Source organism: Elgaria multicarinata, chromosome 4 (genome assembly GCF_023053635.1).
Source record: "Elgaria multicarinata webbii isolate HBS135686 ecotype San Diego chromosome 4, rElgMul1.1.pri, whole genome shotgun sequence".
NCBI classification, from domain to species: Eukaryota; Metazoa; Chordata; class Lepidosauria; order Squamata; family Anguidae; genus Elgaria; species Elgaria multicarinata.
The window spans coordinates 111,373,437-111,393,485 of NC_086174.1; the positions used below are offsets into that span (position 1 = coordinate 111,373,437).

The following is a 20,049-nucleotide window of genomic DNA, read 5'->3' on the forward strand; positions in this document are numbered from 1 at the left end:
CCCAACCTGGTGCCTTCCAGATGTGCTGGACTACAATTCCCATAACACATCTGGAGCACACCAGGTTGGGGAAGGTTTTCTTACAGCATCCCATCTTCTGTAAATCAGTTGTAGAAGTTTCTCTTGCCCCAACTCACTGTTCTGAATATTAGAACTCTGAGCAAGTTAAGGGCAAAATAAGGTACAGCGCATGCATTTGACAGGACTTGTGAACAAAGCCTAAGTACCCTAGAATTTTAGGGCTGAAGACCTTTTTATTCTCTCAGTATTTTAACACTTAATTTTAACTTAAATTTAAATTTTACTGTTCTAATTCTGTATTTTAATTTTATATCAATTTCTGCTGCATGGTTTTATCCTGGCTGTGCTTTTTATACTGTATTTTGTATTTGTGTTTTTAGACTGTTGGTTGTTTTATTATGGTTTTAATTTCTGTGAACTGCCCAGAGAGCTTCAGCTATTGGGCGGTATAAAAATGTAATGAAATAAATAAATAAATAAATAATATTCATGAAGGATGCTACACAGAAATCTGCTATACCAAGAGAATATTGGTACCTGATAATCTTGCCTTTAATTTAAATTCCCCCAAAATTTAAAATGTCAAATGTTAATAAACATTAAAATGTTCTAACACTTCCTCTCCCCACTGCTCCTCAAATGTAGAAAAGTCCTTCCGACTAGACTCTAGATATGGTTAGAAACAAGGGGTTCTGTGCTCTCATCTACCCTTTCTCTCAGGATTTACAGTCGCCCATTAATCTTTTCCATACAAATATTTCAGCAGTAACAGCACAACAACAAAGAACACCACAAGCTTTATTGTACAAAAGTAAATGAATGAATACCTACCCTCTTTGAAACAAATCCACGTTATAAAATTTGTGGAGTTCCACGGAGAATTCTACCATTGCCTGTACTTCACTCATTTTTATGTAGATACAGAAGCTGAAGAACAGTTGTCAGCACCTTATTTACTTGAAAGAAGAAATACAAGACATTTGAGATGTACCCCACACCTGGCATGAGCCATGAACAACTTTCCTACTTCTTACATTATGGCCTTAATCAGCAAGACCTACATGAACCACTCACACTTTTGCAGCAACTGATTAGTGAGCATATTTAAACTGTGGTTAAATATGCTCACATAGCCACCATGGTTAAGAATGATTCACACAACACACTAAGCCATAATGTTTAGCTCAAAATACTTAACCACTATGGCTTAGTGTGTCGTCTGAACAGAGTCCTTCTGTTTCACTATCTGCCACCCAGAGCAGACAGAAATTAATGCTTAAGCTTTGCCTCCATCTTCAGTACGACCAATAACTTATCAATATAGGCACAGTATACAATACAGGGGAATGGGGGGGGGGAATCTGCTTATGTAAGTTAGCAATCCTAAATACACCTGCTAGGAAATAGGCCCCATCAAATTCAGTGAGACTACTTCCAACTAAAACATGTTCAGCTACAAAGCCAATATCCATTCTTGACTTACTCTTAGAACAGAAAAGCATTCAATATACTAGGGGTGGGCAACCTGTGGTCCATCAGATGTTTTGGCCTACAACTTCCATGATTCCTCACCACTGGCTATACTGGCATGGACTGATGGGAGTTGTAGGCCAAAATAATAATAATAATAATAATAATAATAATAATAATAATAATAATCTGAAGGGACACAAGTTGCCCACCACTGTCATACAGAGATTTTGGAATTAAAGTTTAAAAAAACAAAAACCACCCCTGCCTCCACTTCCATCACTGTTCAGTGACTAAAATACATGTAGCTTAATCACACAACAGAAACATTTGCCTATGGTTAAGCCTTTTTGGACAGGACACTAAACTATGGTTTAGCACTGTGTGCACAAACTGCAGCAAGCTTTGACCTCATTCAGTGCTCCCTCTCTTTCATCAGCTGCAGCCAGGAGAAAGATTTCACTTCCACTTTTAAACTAACCAGATATAATGAGGAACTCTGAATTTGGGGGAACTCTGGTGAATTTAAACCACAGTTTGTTCAAACAAGCAAAGCTCAAGTCATGGTTTGTAATGCTGGCTTGTTAACAAACCAAAGTTCCCCCAAATTTTTCCTAGCTCTGCCAAAGAGAGGGGAGTATGTGAGCTTGGGGTTTGCTGTAGCTCATGCACAGGGCTGGCCCCACCATTATACGAGGTCAAGCACCCCAACAGGCAATGGAATGTGAAAGAGAAGTTAATTGTTCTGTTTTCCTCATCCTGCCCTTGCCAGGGGGGCCTACCGCTTCTTTCTATTGCAGGCAGCCGGGGTAGGAGCTGCTGCCACCACCCACTTGCTTACTTGCTTCATTAGCCACTTTCTCACTTGCTCAGGTAGCTGGCTGGTCACTTGCTCCCGCCCAGTTGCTACTTCCTTGTGCCCCAACCACCTGCAGGTCTCCTACAAGCTATCCTGAGAGGCTTGCCCTAGCCAATCGCTCCCAGGAGATTTTTGGACCTCTCACAATAGTTGGTGCACAAGGCAGGAGCTGAACTGATTTGCCAAGCAAATGAGGGAGAGGCAAGCTGGCAGGAAGGAAGGAACACACACAGGAATGCGGGCAGCAGCCAAGAACAGCAGTAAGCTGGCTGATTGGATGGGGAGCAGCATGCTGCCCTGCTTGCAGAGGCAAGATACCTTGGGCCAGGCCTGCTCATGCATGTAACACTAAACCATGGTTTAGCATAATGTCCAAATCAGGCTGCTGGCTTTTCTCTGATTGTGCTTTAAAAACAAGCTGAATGTAAGCCTATGCGGCAGGGTTTTGCTATTTTATTGTTTTACTCTGTACAGCACCATGTACACTGATGGTGCTATATAAATAAATAAATAAATAATAAGCTGAATCATAATCCTATTAAGATAGCAAGCAAAAGCACTATCACCTGCTCCTTAACAAACACCTAATAACATTCTTCTGTAGTACACTCAAATAGTTGAGTGCTGACAGGATTCAAGCCAGAACGTCAGAAGTGATGTGGGGCAGAAAGTTTTGCAAAACAGAAAATTTTCTAGTGCTTTATTTTTCTACAGCTCATTAGTAACAATGAATGGGTGCCAACTGCATGTGCAGTATTAGGCAAGCTTGGCAGTTTTAAAGTTGTAATTAAAGTATGTGCCATTGAAATATATATATACATCACAGGATGAAATGGAATTAGTAAGTATTGACAATGAAACTGAAGGTGCCCCCAAAACCTTAGCGGAAGAGAGTTGAACTCTGTTGAAATAGATGAGAGGTTGTGAGCATATCATCCACAGTTCTCTTTGGGTTGCTAAAGTAAGTTTGTCAACAGTTTTCAGTACCTTTTTTTCTTAAATAGCATAAGGGAAGTACATACTACTGTCTTTAAATTTTCACAAGTATTCCATAAAAAATGTCTACAATAGTATAACATTTATATCACATTAAAGGCACAATCATATGCATATTTAGACAGGAAAAAAGTCCTACAACTGACAGCATTCCCTAGCCTCCATGGCTAGCTGGAGAATGTTAAGAGTTGTAGGACTGTTTTCTACCTAAACATGCATACGATTGTGCCTTAAGTGTGCTTTTAATTTCCCCCTCTCAAATATTTCAGCTCAAATGCTTATGGTGTAGTGGAACAAAATATTAACATGGTCTTTGTTGTTTACTAAATACAAGTAAAATAAACATGCTAAATTAGATCACTCTTTAGGGTATCCAAAAATTTTACAATACAAACTGTTTCCCCCCTATAAAATCAGCCTAATTTGCACAATAATTTGGCAGAGTGGGGATTAGAACCCAGGTCTCTCCAGTCCTAGTCCAATATTCTAACCACCACACACTGGTTCAGTATTCTGGGAAAGGGCATGGCTGCCTGGCAGTCACCCTGATCAGAAACACTCCAGTTTTTTCACAACATATTGCTGTAGGTCCCCCTTGTGATTGTAGAATATCTGTTGCTCTTTCTAAGCATTAAAATTTCATTCACCATAGGTAATATATAAATGTGAACATCCTAACAATAGAAGTGAAAATGCTTTCCTTCTTGAGCTTGCCAATTCAATAGATAAAATAGAGATTTTCTACCCTTTTTGATACAATATAATACTAACGATGCAACAGAAGTTACACAAGCATTTTATGGGAGTGTGCACTATACTATAAAAGAACAACTTTCCTTTTTACCTCTAGTAATAAATAATCCATTTTAATACAGGTAATAAGCAGTCTTCCAGTTCCCCGTTTCTGCAGTCAAAAACATACTGCTTGCTCTGCAAGAAAAAGAAATTAAATTATTGTACATCTGTGTGCCAGAAACTTCACAACATACACACTCAGATAATGCTCCTATTTTCCTGTTTTTCTTATCCAAGTAAAAAAAAAATCATTTTAACTTCAAAGTTAATGCCCAATAATTGTTAAATGAAAAATAAATAGTTTGTATATGAAAGAAAACTAACTGGGTGGGTTGTAAAAGCAACCAGTTAATTTATTTCAATTATATCCAAGAAAAAATGTTCAGATAATACTTATTTTATATTCTGATCAGAAGATCTTTATTTAACGTTGCATTTTATTTGGTATAGCTTATGTCCAAATTTGGTGCTTCATTTGTATATGTTGGATGTCCAATGGCCTATGACTAAAGCAAATTGTAACTATTAAACCAGGTCTCTGTTCCCTCAGCCAGAGATAATCTGTTACACAGCATGTTTCTTCTTCAAGGAAAATCATACCATTCATTTGTAGGAGAAACACTACAGAAAGTTTTAGTCATCTAAAAACTCAAAGCATTTCAGCTGCATGTCAAATAAGAGAAATATTTATTTTATTACCAGGAATAATTATATTCTTCCTTTCAGTTTTTTTAAACTAAATTCATAGAGATGCTTTCCAGTTACCCAAAAATCTTCTCACAAGGAGAATACATGGAAAATAATTATTTCTGTTTCAGTGTCAATACCCGATCCTCTGGGTAGTAGGCAGATTGTATTTTTTACTTCAGTCTTCATCCTTCACCATAATGCCTCTTGTTCACAAATATAGAAGCCTATGTGCTGAAGAATCAAGTCTCTGAGTTGGGAAATAAGTATGTTCTACAGTACTTATTAGTTACTAAAATGACAAAAACAAGACTAATAAAAGAAGTGGTGGCAGAACTTCAAAATACTTTGAATGACAATATCCAGTTGAAAATAAAACTAGTTTAAGCGGGTTTATCCTTGGGGTCATTTAAATGGCACAAACAGATGCAATATGAATTAAGCTGTTTTGCAGAAAAGAATACAACTTTGTATGTTGACCAAGCAACAATTTGTTGTTGTAGGGTTTTGTTTTTTGTTTTTTAAGAAGTAGGCAATATATTTTTTATAGAAATGGTAAGGTGGTCAGGATATTAACATAAGGTAACTATCACCTCCACTGAATAACATACCACCTTCTCTAGCCAGCATATAAACTCAGAGTAATAGCCTCTTAGCAGACTAGTAGGAAAAAACCCTGCAAGCTATTAACTTTTGTGGGCTTATTTACAAAGCTGAAAAAATTACAAAGACAGCAGTGAATTAGGACTAGCTATATAATTATAAAAACTTGTACAGACAGGACCTCTTCATATTCCAAGGTGGGCTCTCTAGTTCTTAACTCTATGTCTTGCTAGTATTCCAGGGAAAGCCAGGCACTTTGTCCTCAGGACATTCTTCTGCTGCACACAGCAAGCTTTCCATGGAGATTGCACAGCATGTGAAGATTGAGGGTTGACAAATCTACTATATACTAACTATGGGATCAGAAGCATTCCTGAAATTACTGCTGTTTTGACATGCAATATATTTTCATGTGTTCACAGAAACTAGGGAATATATCATCCTCTGGTTATCTTATGTAGGTAATACTGTGTCCAAAGTTTAACAAGTTAAAAAAGCAAAGTTACCTGTACATCAGATATTTAGGAATGTGTCACCTGAAATGTTATTTTCCTGTTTAATTCCATGTCATAACTAAAACTTACTCCTTTGTTTAGGGCTACAATGTTAACCAATTAATTGATTAGGTTAATTGATTTGAAAACATTTTATCCCAATTAACTGCACGGCAATATATATTAATACAAGTGCTTATAAAATCTTCAGGTAACAAGCACCAGCTTAACAGGCATTTCCCCCTTTCTCTCACATAAAAAGGGAATGTCTCTTGTAAAAGGTTATCTTCTCTAAGCATATGAGCACTTCATCGAACACCAAAACATACTTCTTGCTTCAGAAACACTGTTTTACCCATATGCAAATTTAAAAAGATGGACCAATGACTGATATGATTAAATCAATTAAATTTTCCTTAATGAGAGTGCCTCCCTGTAAATCCGCTATAGCATATTAAACAAGGATTATCTATTTTTGGATTTAAATAGCAGAATCAAACTGACATATCACTGTAACAATAAGAGAAACATGTATCAAAGAACTGAACTCAAAAGTCTACTCAATGGAATGGAGGAATGTTGAAATATGCAAGTAAAAAAGACAGTAACTTACGAGAAGAGTGTTGAGGCAAAGCAATTCTAAAAACTAGAATAAATAAGTTAAATTACAGCCTAACTGAAATATAAAGAAATTGCCATGCTTTCAGGTCTTTAGGAACATAGTGACTATATACTTGGGTCACTGTTTTTAGTTAATTGAAATAATTTGTAATCAATTAATCTTTTCCTCCTCAAATTAAAATAAAAGTAATATTGCTCATTGGAGATGCCTCTCATTCTAAGCCTTTTGGGAAATAACTGTGATTTTATTGAACAACAATTTAATGACTATAATTAATGCATGAATATTAAGATGTAATAGACTTTTAATAGCAAAAAAGACCAATTGGGGCTTTTTGTGAGCATGGGAATGAAAGCAAGCAGGTAAGCTTGTATTAATATTCTAATTTTTATAATTATTTTATTCTAATGGTGTAAACTGCCTTGGGGGCCCTTTTGAGAGCTGAAAGGTTTTATATATATGATGGACTGAAAATAATAATCATATTTGTTGGTTAACATATTGCAGAATCCATTGGATAGCAAGCCTCATAATATTTAGTGATAGACTAGCTGACGTTCCAAGCATAAAATTTCATTTCATAACTTGCCTTATAAGCAATGGAGTCCTTTCCAGAAAAATGCTCAAGAACACTTCAACTGACAAGCAAAATGTTGCCCAAAAGCGGCTGGCATACACATCTGACCACTCTTCAATTTAGCCAGAAGTTGCATATGACTAATCATTGAATATAGAATCAAATATTCCCTTTTGATCTAACTTTGTGGCCCAAGGCTTATAAAGATCTGTCTCCCTGCAGCTGGCTGGGGGAGGGGGGGAATCTATATAAGGTACCGTAAGAAATACCGATGTGCAGAAAGCCAGACCTTTTTTTTTATTATTGTAGCTACACAGTATTGGTTTATTTATTTATTTTATTTATTTATTTATTTATTTATTTATTTATTACATTTTTATACCGCCCAATAGCTGAAGCTCTCTGGGCAGTTCACAATTGGTTGGTAGTTACTTGCCTGCTTTCTGTCTTTAAGGCTCAGTGATCTCCGCCCACCCACCAAGATGCTGAGACACCATCCTCTGGATCTCCATCACAGGGTCCTCTCCCCACCCCAACTCCCTCAAATGGGACAGAATGCAGTTTCTTGCCTTTCTCACCAATAACAGGCTTGTGCCCAGGCCAGGTCTTTCACAACCATAGTGACTATGGCCCAGTGCTGGGCCCTTGGCCCCCACCTTTCTAAGCTCTACTCTTCCTCTTCTTGTTCTTTCAGCACCTTTTCCAACTCCTGTCTCTCTTGTTCCACCTCTACCTTCCCAGTCAATGCAGGGATCACAATTCTTATGCCAACTTGCATCTGACCCCACCTCAGTCTCTGCCCTTCTTTGGCACTTCCTTTCCTGCTCCTTACACTGCACTGGGAATCATGCTTCCTCTCATCTTTGACCTGGAAGCATCATTCCTGTCTTCTAACAAAATCTCTGTGATGTCACAGGCAGCAACATCAGAGCAGTAAACATGAGAAGTATCAACCACTGGAGAAGGCTAAAGAGCTAAGGGTCAAAGGCTTATCCTCATAAACAGCAATAAAGAGTATGGCTAAGCTACATTTTGCGGGCTTTTCACCATAGCAATCAGTCAGTCTTCCTTCCAGACTGTAACTTTATGCCATACATGTGAAGGGATCCAATTCACTTCCGCGGTGGAAAATAAATTGCTACAGTGGGTAGCGGTGATGAGGTGGGGTCAAAACATGCCCCTTGAGTTAACAGTATCTTGGGCACAAAACAGACTCAGCTCTCACCTGAACGTTCCCCAAGAACAGTGGTTTACTTATCCTCATTCAAGTGAAAGACAGCAATGAAAGTTTATGGGTGAGATTTAAGTGCTGCTCTCAAAGAAACTATCTGGGTTCCCAGCAGTGTCCTTGCTTTCCCCATGTAAGTCAATGATGTCTACTTTCTCCTTTGTTTCCCTACATCACTGTGGTGGTGGCCACACTTGTTTCTTTCTACTCTGCTCCCAGACAGAGCAACCTAGCATCCACTGACAGGAATCCTCTAGGTACACAGACAGACACCTTTCCCCCCTAGGCACTCATAGAATATATTTTGCTTCCCTCCATCTCCTCCCCACTGTCTGCCTTAATAAGAAATAACCATAGAATATAACACAACTGTCTGGAGTAGGTAGATAAGATTGATTATTTTTTTATGCACAGTAAAATAAAATTAGAAATATATTTTAAAAATTTATAACATTGTACAAGTTTGATAAAATAAAAAAGTATTAGAAATAGTCAGAAACCTAAATAAGCAAGCAAGTAAGTTGTAATCTGAAATAAAGAGAGATGAGCAGAGTTATATAGAAAGCACTAATTGAGGAGGCGGGGAAACATAAAAGTATGTCTAGAATAAGGAAACACAGCCATAAAGATTTCTCCTTGTGCAGGTTTTTACTGTATATAAAAGTGTCATTTTTGTGGAGAGTTATTTAACTTTCAAAAAACAATGAACCATATTTGAAATGAAATATGGTAAGTGCTGTCAGGAGGGAAATTTCCCAATGTTTTATTTTTCAGTAGAAAATTTTCCATTTCATAAATTCTGCAGTAAAAATGAATGTATATCAATTGCAAATACAGTATTAGACAAGCTTTGCAGTTTCAAAATTGTAATTAATGTTTTTCAGGTTATTATCCCTAGCATACATATCTGTCATTTGAAATACATATACATCATAGTGCAATAGAACTAATAAATAGTGACAGCACAACTGAAGGTGCTCCAACAACCTTAGTGAACGAGAGAGGAACGCTGTCGAAATAGATGACTGATTGTCAGCAAATCATACACAGTTCTGTTTGAGTTGCTAAAATTGCTGTGTCAGTACCTTTGTACTGACACAAACAAACAAACTTTGTTTGTTTCTTCTTAAAGTCAAACAATGCAAGGAAACTGCATGCTATTGTCTTTAAAGTTTTAATAAATATTTCAATAAAAATGTGTACAGAATGTAACCTTTAAATCACATTGTATGTTCTAATTATTTCTCATATATTTCATGTCAAATACTTGTGGTGTATTGGGACAAAAAAATTAACATGGGGTCCTTTTTTTAGCTTTTCTGTTTACTAAATAAAAGTAAAATAAACATGCTAAACTAGATCTCTGGAGGGCCACAGGTTGCCCAGCCCTGCTCTAAGGAATCAAAATATTTCCTGATACAAACTGTATTTTTTCCTGTGCAAATGACCCTCTGCAAATTAACCAAATTTGCACTGGAAATTTTTCTGGGAAGTTTTCCAATTCAACGATTTCCAGAAAAACCATATCACTGAATATGATACATTAAGCCTATAATGTCAAGATGTATCTGCATGCTGAACTGTAGCAGTTTATTTTATTCCTGAGTACATAAGAAGTTGATGAAACCTACTGACTGAATAAAATGTTATGTTACCATACATCATTACAGATAGAAATAGACTTCATCAAGTTTTATGTGGCCTTGAATCAGCACAATGAAGTACACCCTACTGAAATAACTTACTTGCTAGCATCTATGCATACCAGTTTATGATTGGAGTCATTTGTCATTACTTTTGCAAGCTAAAAGGCTGTATACAGACACACGCCAAGAAACAAATACTTAGGCTTCATACAAGACCAATAGGCCAGTGGTTTTTTTTAAAAGTAGCTAATTGTTCTCTCTCTCTCACACACACACACCCATCCCATGTCATATCAAACTACTTTGAATGGGAAATGTTTTCCTGAGAAGCAGAATCTTAATAGCGCAATCCTATCTTTGAAATATGCCTGCTGGACAGGGATGATTGCTCCTAAGTCCTTCTGCACTAGCAGAGCCCAAAGATACACCATCATCCAGAAAACACACTACTAATGTTTTAACTGTGCTTACTGGTGGCAAGGGAACAATGCAGCTTAGTCTCATGGATCAATCCTGCAACTGACAACAGCAGAATTTTATGCCTGGAAAGGTGCTATAATAATACCACCTCAAAGTGTGCAAAGCTCTTAAATACCTATGGCCACAGGGTAGCTTACCCTCAATCCACATATTGACTTCAGTACTCTCCCTTATTCTACAGGTTCTAGCAGGTCTTCCATACAGGGGACAAAAGGCCTATACGCTGGTAGTGACACAAACCCACAAATGCAGATAAGCTCTCCCAATGCACCAGTAAAGGCAAAACAGAGTCAGGTACTTTGTGGGTGAACACCAGGCCCTCCAACCTACTTATTGCTACTGCTAGCCAAACACTGGCTCTCTGTTACTTGCAGGATCAGAACCAGGGTACACTAGCAAGATCAGAAACAATTATCTCAATCAACCAGCACCCACACACAGGAACTCCCTGTCCAGCCATTGTCCTTAACACTGATCATGCCTTTCTTGTCCTTTTATAGGTAACTCAATAGCCCTCCAATACTTAAATCAGCAAGGATATTCCCTAACCTGTACCATGCAGACTACCAGTAAGGTCTACAGTAGCAGAAGTGACAGGGAAGGCCCTGGATAAAGCTCCCATAGAAGCGAGTTCCACAACAAAGGGAAACAATGTGTTTTTCTGGCTGCCTGGTTTTGCACTCTGTATATTTTTAACAAAGACTAATATATGCTGATGTTGTTTAGCATTAATCAATGCTAACTACCCAATTTGACTTTACACAATAAAACTATGCTGAAAATATTTTTAGTTACTCTAGATTTTCAAGATTGTACTATTATCAGTTTCACCACTATTCTGAAAGTTTATTTGTATTATAATTTTTACCATGGTAATAATTATGGGGAATGTTCCTATTACCATAGCTATCCTTCCCCAAGCAGTTATTGATCCAAACTCTAACATTCTAAATTCAGAGAATCAGGTATCTGTTTCTAAACTTTCCAGAATAAATGATCTTCAGGGCAAGGTGAAAGGTAGTGCTTTGGTGGCAATTATCTCCAAAAAATAGTAACATATCACTCAATTAGAGGGCTAATAGTTACCGAGGGAGTATAAACCCAGTGTTATGCCATATGAAGGAGGAATATATGGACACAAGCACTGCAATCCTGCATTAATGACAAAAACATAAAGTCCCATGCGAATGAAGTCATACTAACAGCTATTTCTTTTCAAGTACTTTGTTATCCCTGTCAAAATTTGACTACTGACATCACAAATGGTGTTTCAAGATAAATATCAGCAAGTTGTTAGTAAAAGAAATAATTATTACACATAATAGCCAAGTTGGGGTGTGCCTACCCATTGTTATGTTGATCTTCCAGGCAGAAGGGAGTCTCTGCATGCATGGGGGAAACCTGAGATTTGAAAAGTAGAAAATGTTCCCCCAGAAAAGTTCCAAAGGGGGCAAAAATCCTAAATCAAGGTTAAATGGCCAGTGTGCAGCCCTATCATGCCCTTGCTCTCCATGACAATTTGCATACTCTCTGCCTTGGGCATGAACATTCTTTGTTTGCTCGCTTTAGTTGTGCCACTAATTGAGATGTGTCTGAACCTCATGGCCAGCAAGTGGTTTGAACTGGCACAGTAGGGGGAAGGCATGTAAAGAAAGTAGATATCCTATAGAGTATAAACAGCACACACAGCTCTAAAAAGTGTTGGCTTCCTCTTCTCCCACCCACAAAAGCCTACATGGGCCAACATGAGGAACAGGAACTGGACACACGCCAGTCCTGGGGCCTTGGGCATATCTGGCCTCAAACACATTCTACCTGAATGCCCCCAAGACTCAGCAAAATGGAAGCAGGCAGCAACAACAATTGTACTCAGCAGGATGAATAAAAATCTATGCTTTTAAAAATCAGATTGTTTAAATTTAACTTTTTTTAAAAAAAGGGATAAATATGAAGTTTCTCTTTAAAAAGAACTAACTTAAACATATCTTCTGTTTCTAAATTTCAAGGGAGAGTGCCTGCCATTATGTAGCCAAAATAGCTGCACCAACACATTCCTATCTTTGGTGCCAACTTTTGGTTTTTTTTAACCCCTTTAGCCAAAGGCTCAGGCAACATACATACTAAATAACTAAAGTATGTTTACTCCACTGTTAGGGTCCTACTAAAAGGGATGGCCCCTAACACCACCAATCATTGTTTTTCTCCTGTAAGCCAAATGCAGAATTTCCATCATTTGTCCACACTTCAGAAGGGGTCTAGCACTTTTTTTTGCTGTGCGTATCTCACTATGTTCCATCCACATGGTGGATGTGACACAGCCAAAAGGGCAGTGTTGATCCCTACTGTTTTTGATGCTTCATTGTCGCTGCACATTCACATTCTGAAACTTTGAAGTGATGCTTCTCAGCATAACTTTAGTACCCTGTTTGTCTGTGTGTTTACTTCTGAGCAAACATGGTTACGATGGGCCCCTTGATTTTTCAAGTTACTCACAACCCAGCTAGGAAACTTGTTTGCCTGATTTTGGATTTTACAAAATCAATTACAAATGCTCCCTTCAGTTTCACAGTAAGACTAGAAAACTGCAGAATTTTGTTATGTCCTCAACATCCCCTTCTCCTCATATTTGAAGGGGCTCTTTTGATTCATTATTTCCAAACATTATTTCTTCAAAGAGAGAAGGGACAGCAACAGAGTGCCCCTGTTCTACCAGAGTGAAATTTCTAAGAATAAATGATGGTGGGTTGAATCCAATTGGGTTGTTCTGCTGACAGAATCAGATCTGTCAGCAGAACTGACAGGTGAACAATTCCCATTTCCTCTCAGTCCCCTCAAAATTTGCTCTGGAGTAGATGGCACAGAGGGCTGCAGAGGAGGTGAGAGGGAGAAAGTTGGGTTTAACCCAGTGATTTAGCGCGCCAGTAAGAGGACTGCAGCCTTACAGCCAGATCTATCACATGTTTAGTCAGATGTAAGTGTGGCTGCATTCAATGGACTCTCTGCCTGCTTTTAAGTTCAGAGATGCCTTGGAAGAGGGAAAAGATTTTGCTTTGAAGGATATGAAATAGCTCTGCAACCAGAAATGCATGGTAAGCAATAGAGAAAGGAGAGGCACCCCAATACGCCACACATCTTTTCCGGGGACAATTCCTCCCACCTTGCCTCGTGTACATTTTCCTGTCCACACCTGCTGAAAACTTGCACTGCTGTTCCACTCTTGCTCTCCTAACTGGATTTTCGCAGTTAGAAAACGACACATTCAGCAGTGGGTAAACATGTGCTGATTACAAATGGAACAAATCAATATCTCACTCTGGACCCCCCATAAAATTCTATGAATGAGGTAGAGTGATTGTACAATAAATGCCTCAAATGGAGGCACCCTCAATCTCTAAACTGAATCAATGGCGCTATTAAATCTGTTGAGCTGAAGGGAGCAATCTTGTCTTTACTCACTTACCCTGGGAATGTGGACCCCAAGAGCCTCTCCAAAATAGAAGTCTGCCCTTGGTCTGCACCCCTGCTTTAAGGAAATATATAAAGTAGTTTCTACAGGAAACTTTATTTAATCAATCCACCCTAACATTCCACATAATTAAGAAGTTCTCCAGCTGTTCCAGTCCCATAAGTGACTTGAGTTGTACTCTTTACCAACTTTCCTAGGACCAAGCTCCACTGAATTCAGTGGGTCTTACTTCTAAGTAGACATATATTGAACTGCACTGTACTTCTATGATCTATTATGGGGACAGACACTCTTTTACTTAGCAGGTGATTAGGAAGATCCCCCAACTCCTAGGGATACTCCATAGGGCACAAAGGAACCAGTCCGTGCAGCCCTTACCTCTCAGGGCACTCCCAACAAACAGGAACAGCTGTCTATGTGAGTGATAGCCCCTGACTGTCTGGCCAGGTTTGACAGAAAGGGAGAAAGCGCCTTCATGTCCGTTCAAACCTAGCCACCAGTGACAGAGATTCCCCCCCTCCTTCTAGCTCAGAAAAAGGAAGGGAACATCTTTTCTACTGCCATTAAAGATCAGGGAACTTAGACAACAATTTATAGCAGGTCTCATCTGTGGCTTCTAATTTCAGTATTTTAAGTGCTTGTAAAGTAACACATTCCATTTTATATAAAATAATAGAGATTAAGTACCTTCATATTTAAATGCCAAAATTACAGAAAGAAGAGTACATAAAGTTCAGACAGTTGAACCAAATAGATAGACACAAAAATAAACTACAATAAAGGGACTAAACAAGATTTGAAATTAACTACATAATCATCCTTGTTAGGCTGTTCAGTAGCTCAGATTGCTTTGGTAACTCAAATATGGATTCTTGACTAACCATCTAAGTTATTCACCAAGGTAAAGAGAAAGGCAAGGACTGACCCCGTGCATTCATAACATAACAGGTACACGTTCCTGTTTACTGCTTACAGTGCAATCTTCCAAAGCTAAACAGACTAGGCATGTTTACTGGGATGTCAGACCAAACAAGTTCAATGGGACTTACTCCCAAGGAATCATACATAGAACTGCATCCAAAAACTACTTTAACTCAATTCAATAATTATCCCCAACAAGTATGAATCCCTTTGAAGGAAGGAGAACAACCTTCTTACTTGAGCAAATTAACTCCTTCCTAAATTCATATATAGATTTTTGGTTAGAGGATGTAATTAACAAAAATGTTTTGGGCACTTTCTTTAGCAATGTAAGTGCAGTTAAATATTTCCCTCTGCATTTAATCATAAGATTAGTTTCTATCTCACTACACATTTTAGAAAACAAAATATAATTTCTCTCCTATCACCTATGCTGGCTAAATTTTGAATGCCATTTCTTTATAGTTAATCTTTGTAAACTGCCCAGAGACCTTCGTCTATGGGGCGGTATATAAATGTAATAAATAATAATAAAATATTTTCTTATATAGATCGTTTGTTTTTTGGATTGTATAATTTGAGGGATTTATTTAACCCAGTATATGCATTCACTTTCTTTAGAACTAAACATGTGAAGAATCACTTTGGATTGCATCCACTGGCCCTATCACCAACCTCCACATATTCAGAGTTCCATTTGCAAAGGAGCCTATGTCTGTATGTCTTGAAACAAGGCAATTTACATCAATGATTGAAATCACCAAGGAAACCCTCCCAATTTAAGTAATTGATTTAAATTAGCTATTCCAAATGAGCATGTGAGCTAACTGGTTGCTATAACAATTTAAAACATACTGGTTTGCAACTGAGCTTTTATACAGCTTAGGAATACAATTCAAAATCTTTGGACATGCTGTCCATCTGCCTTTTTGCACTACAGAATTATATCTGCTGAGTGGCACATTCTTTTTTGGTTCTCTACACATACAAGTGTACTAAGCAAGATCACTTACTTAAAGGCTAGGGCTTCAATCTTATGCAGACGTAATTTGAAGTTCCAATGAACAATTTAGGACTTTCTTCTGAGTAAATGCATGCATAGTCAGAATGTAACATGTATCCAGAATGTTCTAGAAGCAAGGAATAGTAGTAACCAGGCAAAATAACTTTCCATACCACCGAGCACTGAGTGACCATATTGCATTGTAGAGTCTTAGGGCAGGATCCAATGATGTCCCACCATTAGCAGCAAGCATCACCCGCTTGTGATGTGCATGCAGCCAGCCCCAGCAAGGCACACAGCCCCTATTTTTGCTGGCAACAATATAGCGCTTCCAGAAGCAAGCCTCCAAACGACCAGAAATGTAGGATTACAGTCGTTTGGGGGCTTTCCCCCAGAAGCACTATGTCACCGCCAGCAACAGTAGGGACTGTGTGCATGTCACCACCACCAGGGCCAGTCATATGTGCACTGGGAATGACAATGCTCGCCACTAGCAGTTGGATCCTACCCTTAAATAGTAAATTTGAGAACAGAACACAGTGCTGGTAGTTGGACAGCATAATATAGAAGCACAAGGTCATCCAATGGACTTATGGATGATCCCCCTGCTGACAAATGGGATGGCATCTCCTACATACTAACCATCTGCATTGACAGTAGCATCTGCCTACAATAATATAATACATGACTTAGTGTGTCATTTATAATGCTTAACCATAGATGTCAAATAGGATGCTTCCAGATGGAGATCTCCTAACAATCAAAAGGTGTTCAGCACCAGGCTATTCCTTTTTCCTTGATGGATTTTTTTCTAGTAATAAAAAAAGAAGAATCAATGAGAAATCATGGGAGCTACAAATTGAAGACCACATTATCTGGAGCCACCATAAAATTCTGGGAATGAGGCAGTATGATTGCACCCTAAAATCCTCATCTGGAAGCACCCATATTTTCCTACTGGTTATCTTTTACCCAGAAAAGCTGCCTTTAACTCAGTGTTCGACAGATGGCCTTGACTGAGTTTTAAGAAATTATGGGTTGGTTAGGACCTAACACCAAACCATGGTTTGTGCAATTTCCCCTCTTCCCTTGAAACCATCCTAAACAATGGCTTCTGACAGCAAAGGAACATCCCAAAGCATAGGACATCAGTTTGGATGTAACACCAAACCTCAGTATGTCTAAATCAGCTTCACAATTTGTCAGATGGGGCTGGTTCAGATATAAAGCCAAACCATCTAAATCATCATTGTAAGTGAATGCTTTAACCAATTTGTATTGAATTGCATTTTCCTGTTAAACCAGATTCTATTTTTAAAAGACACACTTAGTTTAATTTTTTTTACCTCACTGATTTTTATCCACCCTTGCACATAGGCTGCACAAAATGAATCTCTGCAAAGAGCGGCCATTAATTGAATAAATATATTTCCATTGGTGGGGTCAGTGGATCCTTTTTATAGTATCCCTTATAGAATAAAAATTAGGAAAATTTCAATAATTGTGTCCTTTTCACAGACATTTGTCTATAAAGTTCAATCAGATCCACTGGATAAAAACATAGTTCCTGTAGTTAATTAAAATGACACATGTGTAGTCTGTAGGAAAACAGGTAACACATAAAAAATAAATGGAGTTCAGTTTTGGATGCAGAAGATTCCAGTTTTAGTACACATCTTTGGGTAGAGTTGGGAAATACTCCTCCTTGCCTGAAACCTTGGAAAGGAACTGCAAAGGAATGTTGACAGTACTGAGCTAGATGGCTCAAGGGCCTGATTTGGTTTAACGCAGCTTCCTATGTTCCTAAAAGTACCACAACTATAGAGTTTGTGTTTTAAACTAAAATATGCTTCTGTAGTTAAAATAAGGGCCAATAGAATAATATTAAGTACACTCAAGTGAAGTTTCTGCAGTCCATTAACTAATGTAGTCCATATGTACTTGGCAAGGCCTTCAAGAGCAACCCCTAAAAAGCTGTATATATGAGCAAAGAGCTCAACTCTAGTCTTACAAGGTATCAGGTAGCTTCCAGAGAGTTAAACGAGGACACAATATTACATTAGGAATGCCAGAAATTCACATTGGTGCAAAGACATAGTAGAAGTCCCTAGAGGGAAGGAAAAGTGACAGAACAACATGAGGTTTTATAATCCCAGGTAACACTTACAAAAGTTGTACTTGGCTAAGGTACAATATATGACGTGTGTCCCGTTCCCCCCCTGCTTCCAATACTTTCTCTTCTAGATGAACTTAAAATCTTTCAAGGGCAAAATGCCTTGATAAACAGAGAACAAAAACAAACCAAAGGTTATCAAAAGGGGGGGATTTAGTAAGAAATGTAATTGCAGTACACAACATTTTCAAATATTAAAAACAAACCACAATTTGGTTCTCAGCCCCAGCTATCCTGTACTATAAAGATATGTGTGAAACATATTTAATAGGGACAAAAAGGCCAAAGGACATCCCAGTACCCTAGATCTCATACAGGATATGTGTGTGTCAGTGGGAGGGGGGGCGTTAAAGGGAAAGTTTCCTGGTCTCCTGAGGTGGCTGTTGTTGTTATTGTTATTGTTGTTATTATTATTATTATTATTATTATTATTATTATTATTATTAAATAACAAGGCTAAATATAGAGAAAGGTAAAGTCACACCCCCCCCCCAAAAGCCAGGCTTCTGCTGCTCACTCCTTAAATTTAGAGAAAGCCATAACTAGGGATGATTCGATTCGACTGGGCTAGACTGGATTGAACTGGACTGACTCCCGAGCCTCTCTCACATTCCCAAACCAGAGGTGCTCATTTCTCGCTAGGGCAAAGGGAAGTGCTTTTTAAATATATATATATATACATACATACATACATACATACACCCACGATGCTTTTAAAGCCACACACATCTATCTCAGTTCTTACCCTCTTCTCTGTAGCTCGCAAGAGGCGCAGGAAAGGACCGAAACACCCCCTCAGCATTATCAACCCCCTTCGCCCGCCCCTTTATGCCCTTCTGTTCCGTCTCAGGTTTCACCCATAGCGCCATCGACCCACCTGAGAGAGAGGCGCAGAAAGGAGAGGCGTTTAGTCCCCGGGGGGAAGCGCCTACCTGCCGGTCCCCTCCTCACCTCCTCCTGATCTGTCGCTCGAGTCCGGCGCTCTCACTCTCCCTGTCACCGCTTCCAGAGGCGCCCAGGCCTCAACAGCAGCACCGGCGTGGCGTAACGCAGGCATCCGACGCCGGCGCCCCACTTCGCCGGCAGAGCGGCCCGTGTTTTGACTGCGCGCGCTCGCCTCCAGTTCGCGGTTGGAAAGCGACTAGGAGCAGCCGACTCCGCCGGTCACAACAACACCTCCACAAGCTGCTGCTGCTGCTGTTGCCGCCGCTTCCTGCTCGCAAGCAGGCAGGCACTAGAAGAGGCGGGCGCAGGGAGGGCTGAAAGGGAGCGCCCAAGTTATGCAGCCTGGGCAAGCAGCAGGAGCTATTGCGGCATCTTGGGGCGGCTCTGGCGCTTGATTCCCTTCGCGCTCCGGTTTTCCTCGAGATCTAGTCCTAGTAGAAGATTTTCCTGCCGCCGCTGCTCCCTCCCCGCTCGAGCTCCCCCTGCTGCTGCTGTGGGTGAGGGACCGGCTGGGCTAGAGAGAGTGGCTAGCTGCTCCCCCACTGCAGACTAGTAAAAAAAAAAAAAAAAAAGCGGGAAAAAGCAGCAGCAGTAGCTAGCCCACAGCATACTTGAGGATTGCCCGGTTCTCTTAGGCTGAGTTCGGACGTCACACCGGAGGGCGGGTAATAGGAACAAAATGGAAAACAACCGTTGATTAGCGTGTCGTCCGAACTCAACCTTACTTTCTTTCCTACCCCAAGGCTATTGAGCAGCATAGAAGAGGCCTCCTCACTCACTCACTCACTCACCTACCTGTAATTCTTCCTGACTGAGGTTTTTCTTTCTTTCCCTCATTGGAGGTTTCTGCAAGCAAAGCTGCTTCGAGGGACAGAGCTGTGGCCTCTGGTTCGAGGTTCTCAGGCAGCCAGCAGCTGTAGCGCGCTAGGCCAAGTCGCACCACCTCTTGGCTTCTTGCAGCGCAAGCCTTACAAAGTCTCTCTGCAACGTGCCTTCTCTCAGCAGATGCACCGAGCATGCCAAACTCAGAAAGCAAAACGAAAAAGAAAAGTTTTGCAAAGCA

The 20,049-nt window shown here is 39.4% G+C and overlaps 1 protein-coding gene across 2 annotated transcripts in view; it reads right to left on the reverse strand.

The window, feature by feature from the left end:
• Window positions 1-19,210, reverse strand: part of FAM135A (family with sequence similarity 135 member A) — a 59,820-nt gene extending 40,610 nt beyond the window's left edge. The window contains exons 1-3 of one of the 2 annotated variants that reach the window (XM_063125006.1): window positions 18,993-19,210; window positions 4,191-4,276; window positions 853-977 (exon numbers count right to left, since the gene is read on the reverse strand). In XM_063125006.1, the coding sequence (XP_062981076.1) occupies window positions 853-929 (77 nt within the window). In that variant the 5' untranslated portion in view covers window positions 930-977; window positions 4,191-4,276; window positions 18,993-19,210. Of the gene's footprint in view, window positions 1-852; window positions 978-4,190; window positions 4,277-18,973 lie in introns of both variants that reach the window. The other variant, XM_063125005.1, reaches the window with a different exon arrangement.
• Between the last annotated feature and the right edge of the window lie 839 nt (window positions 19,211-20,049).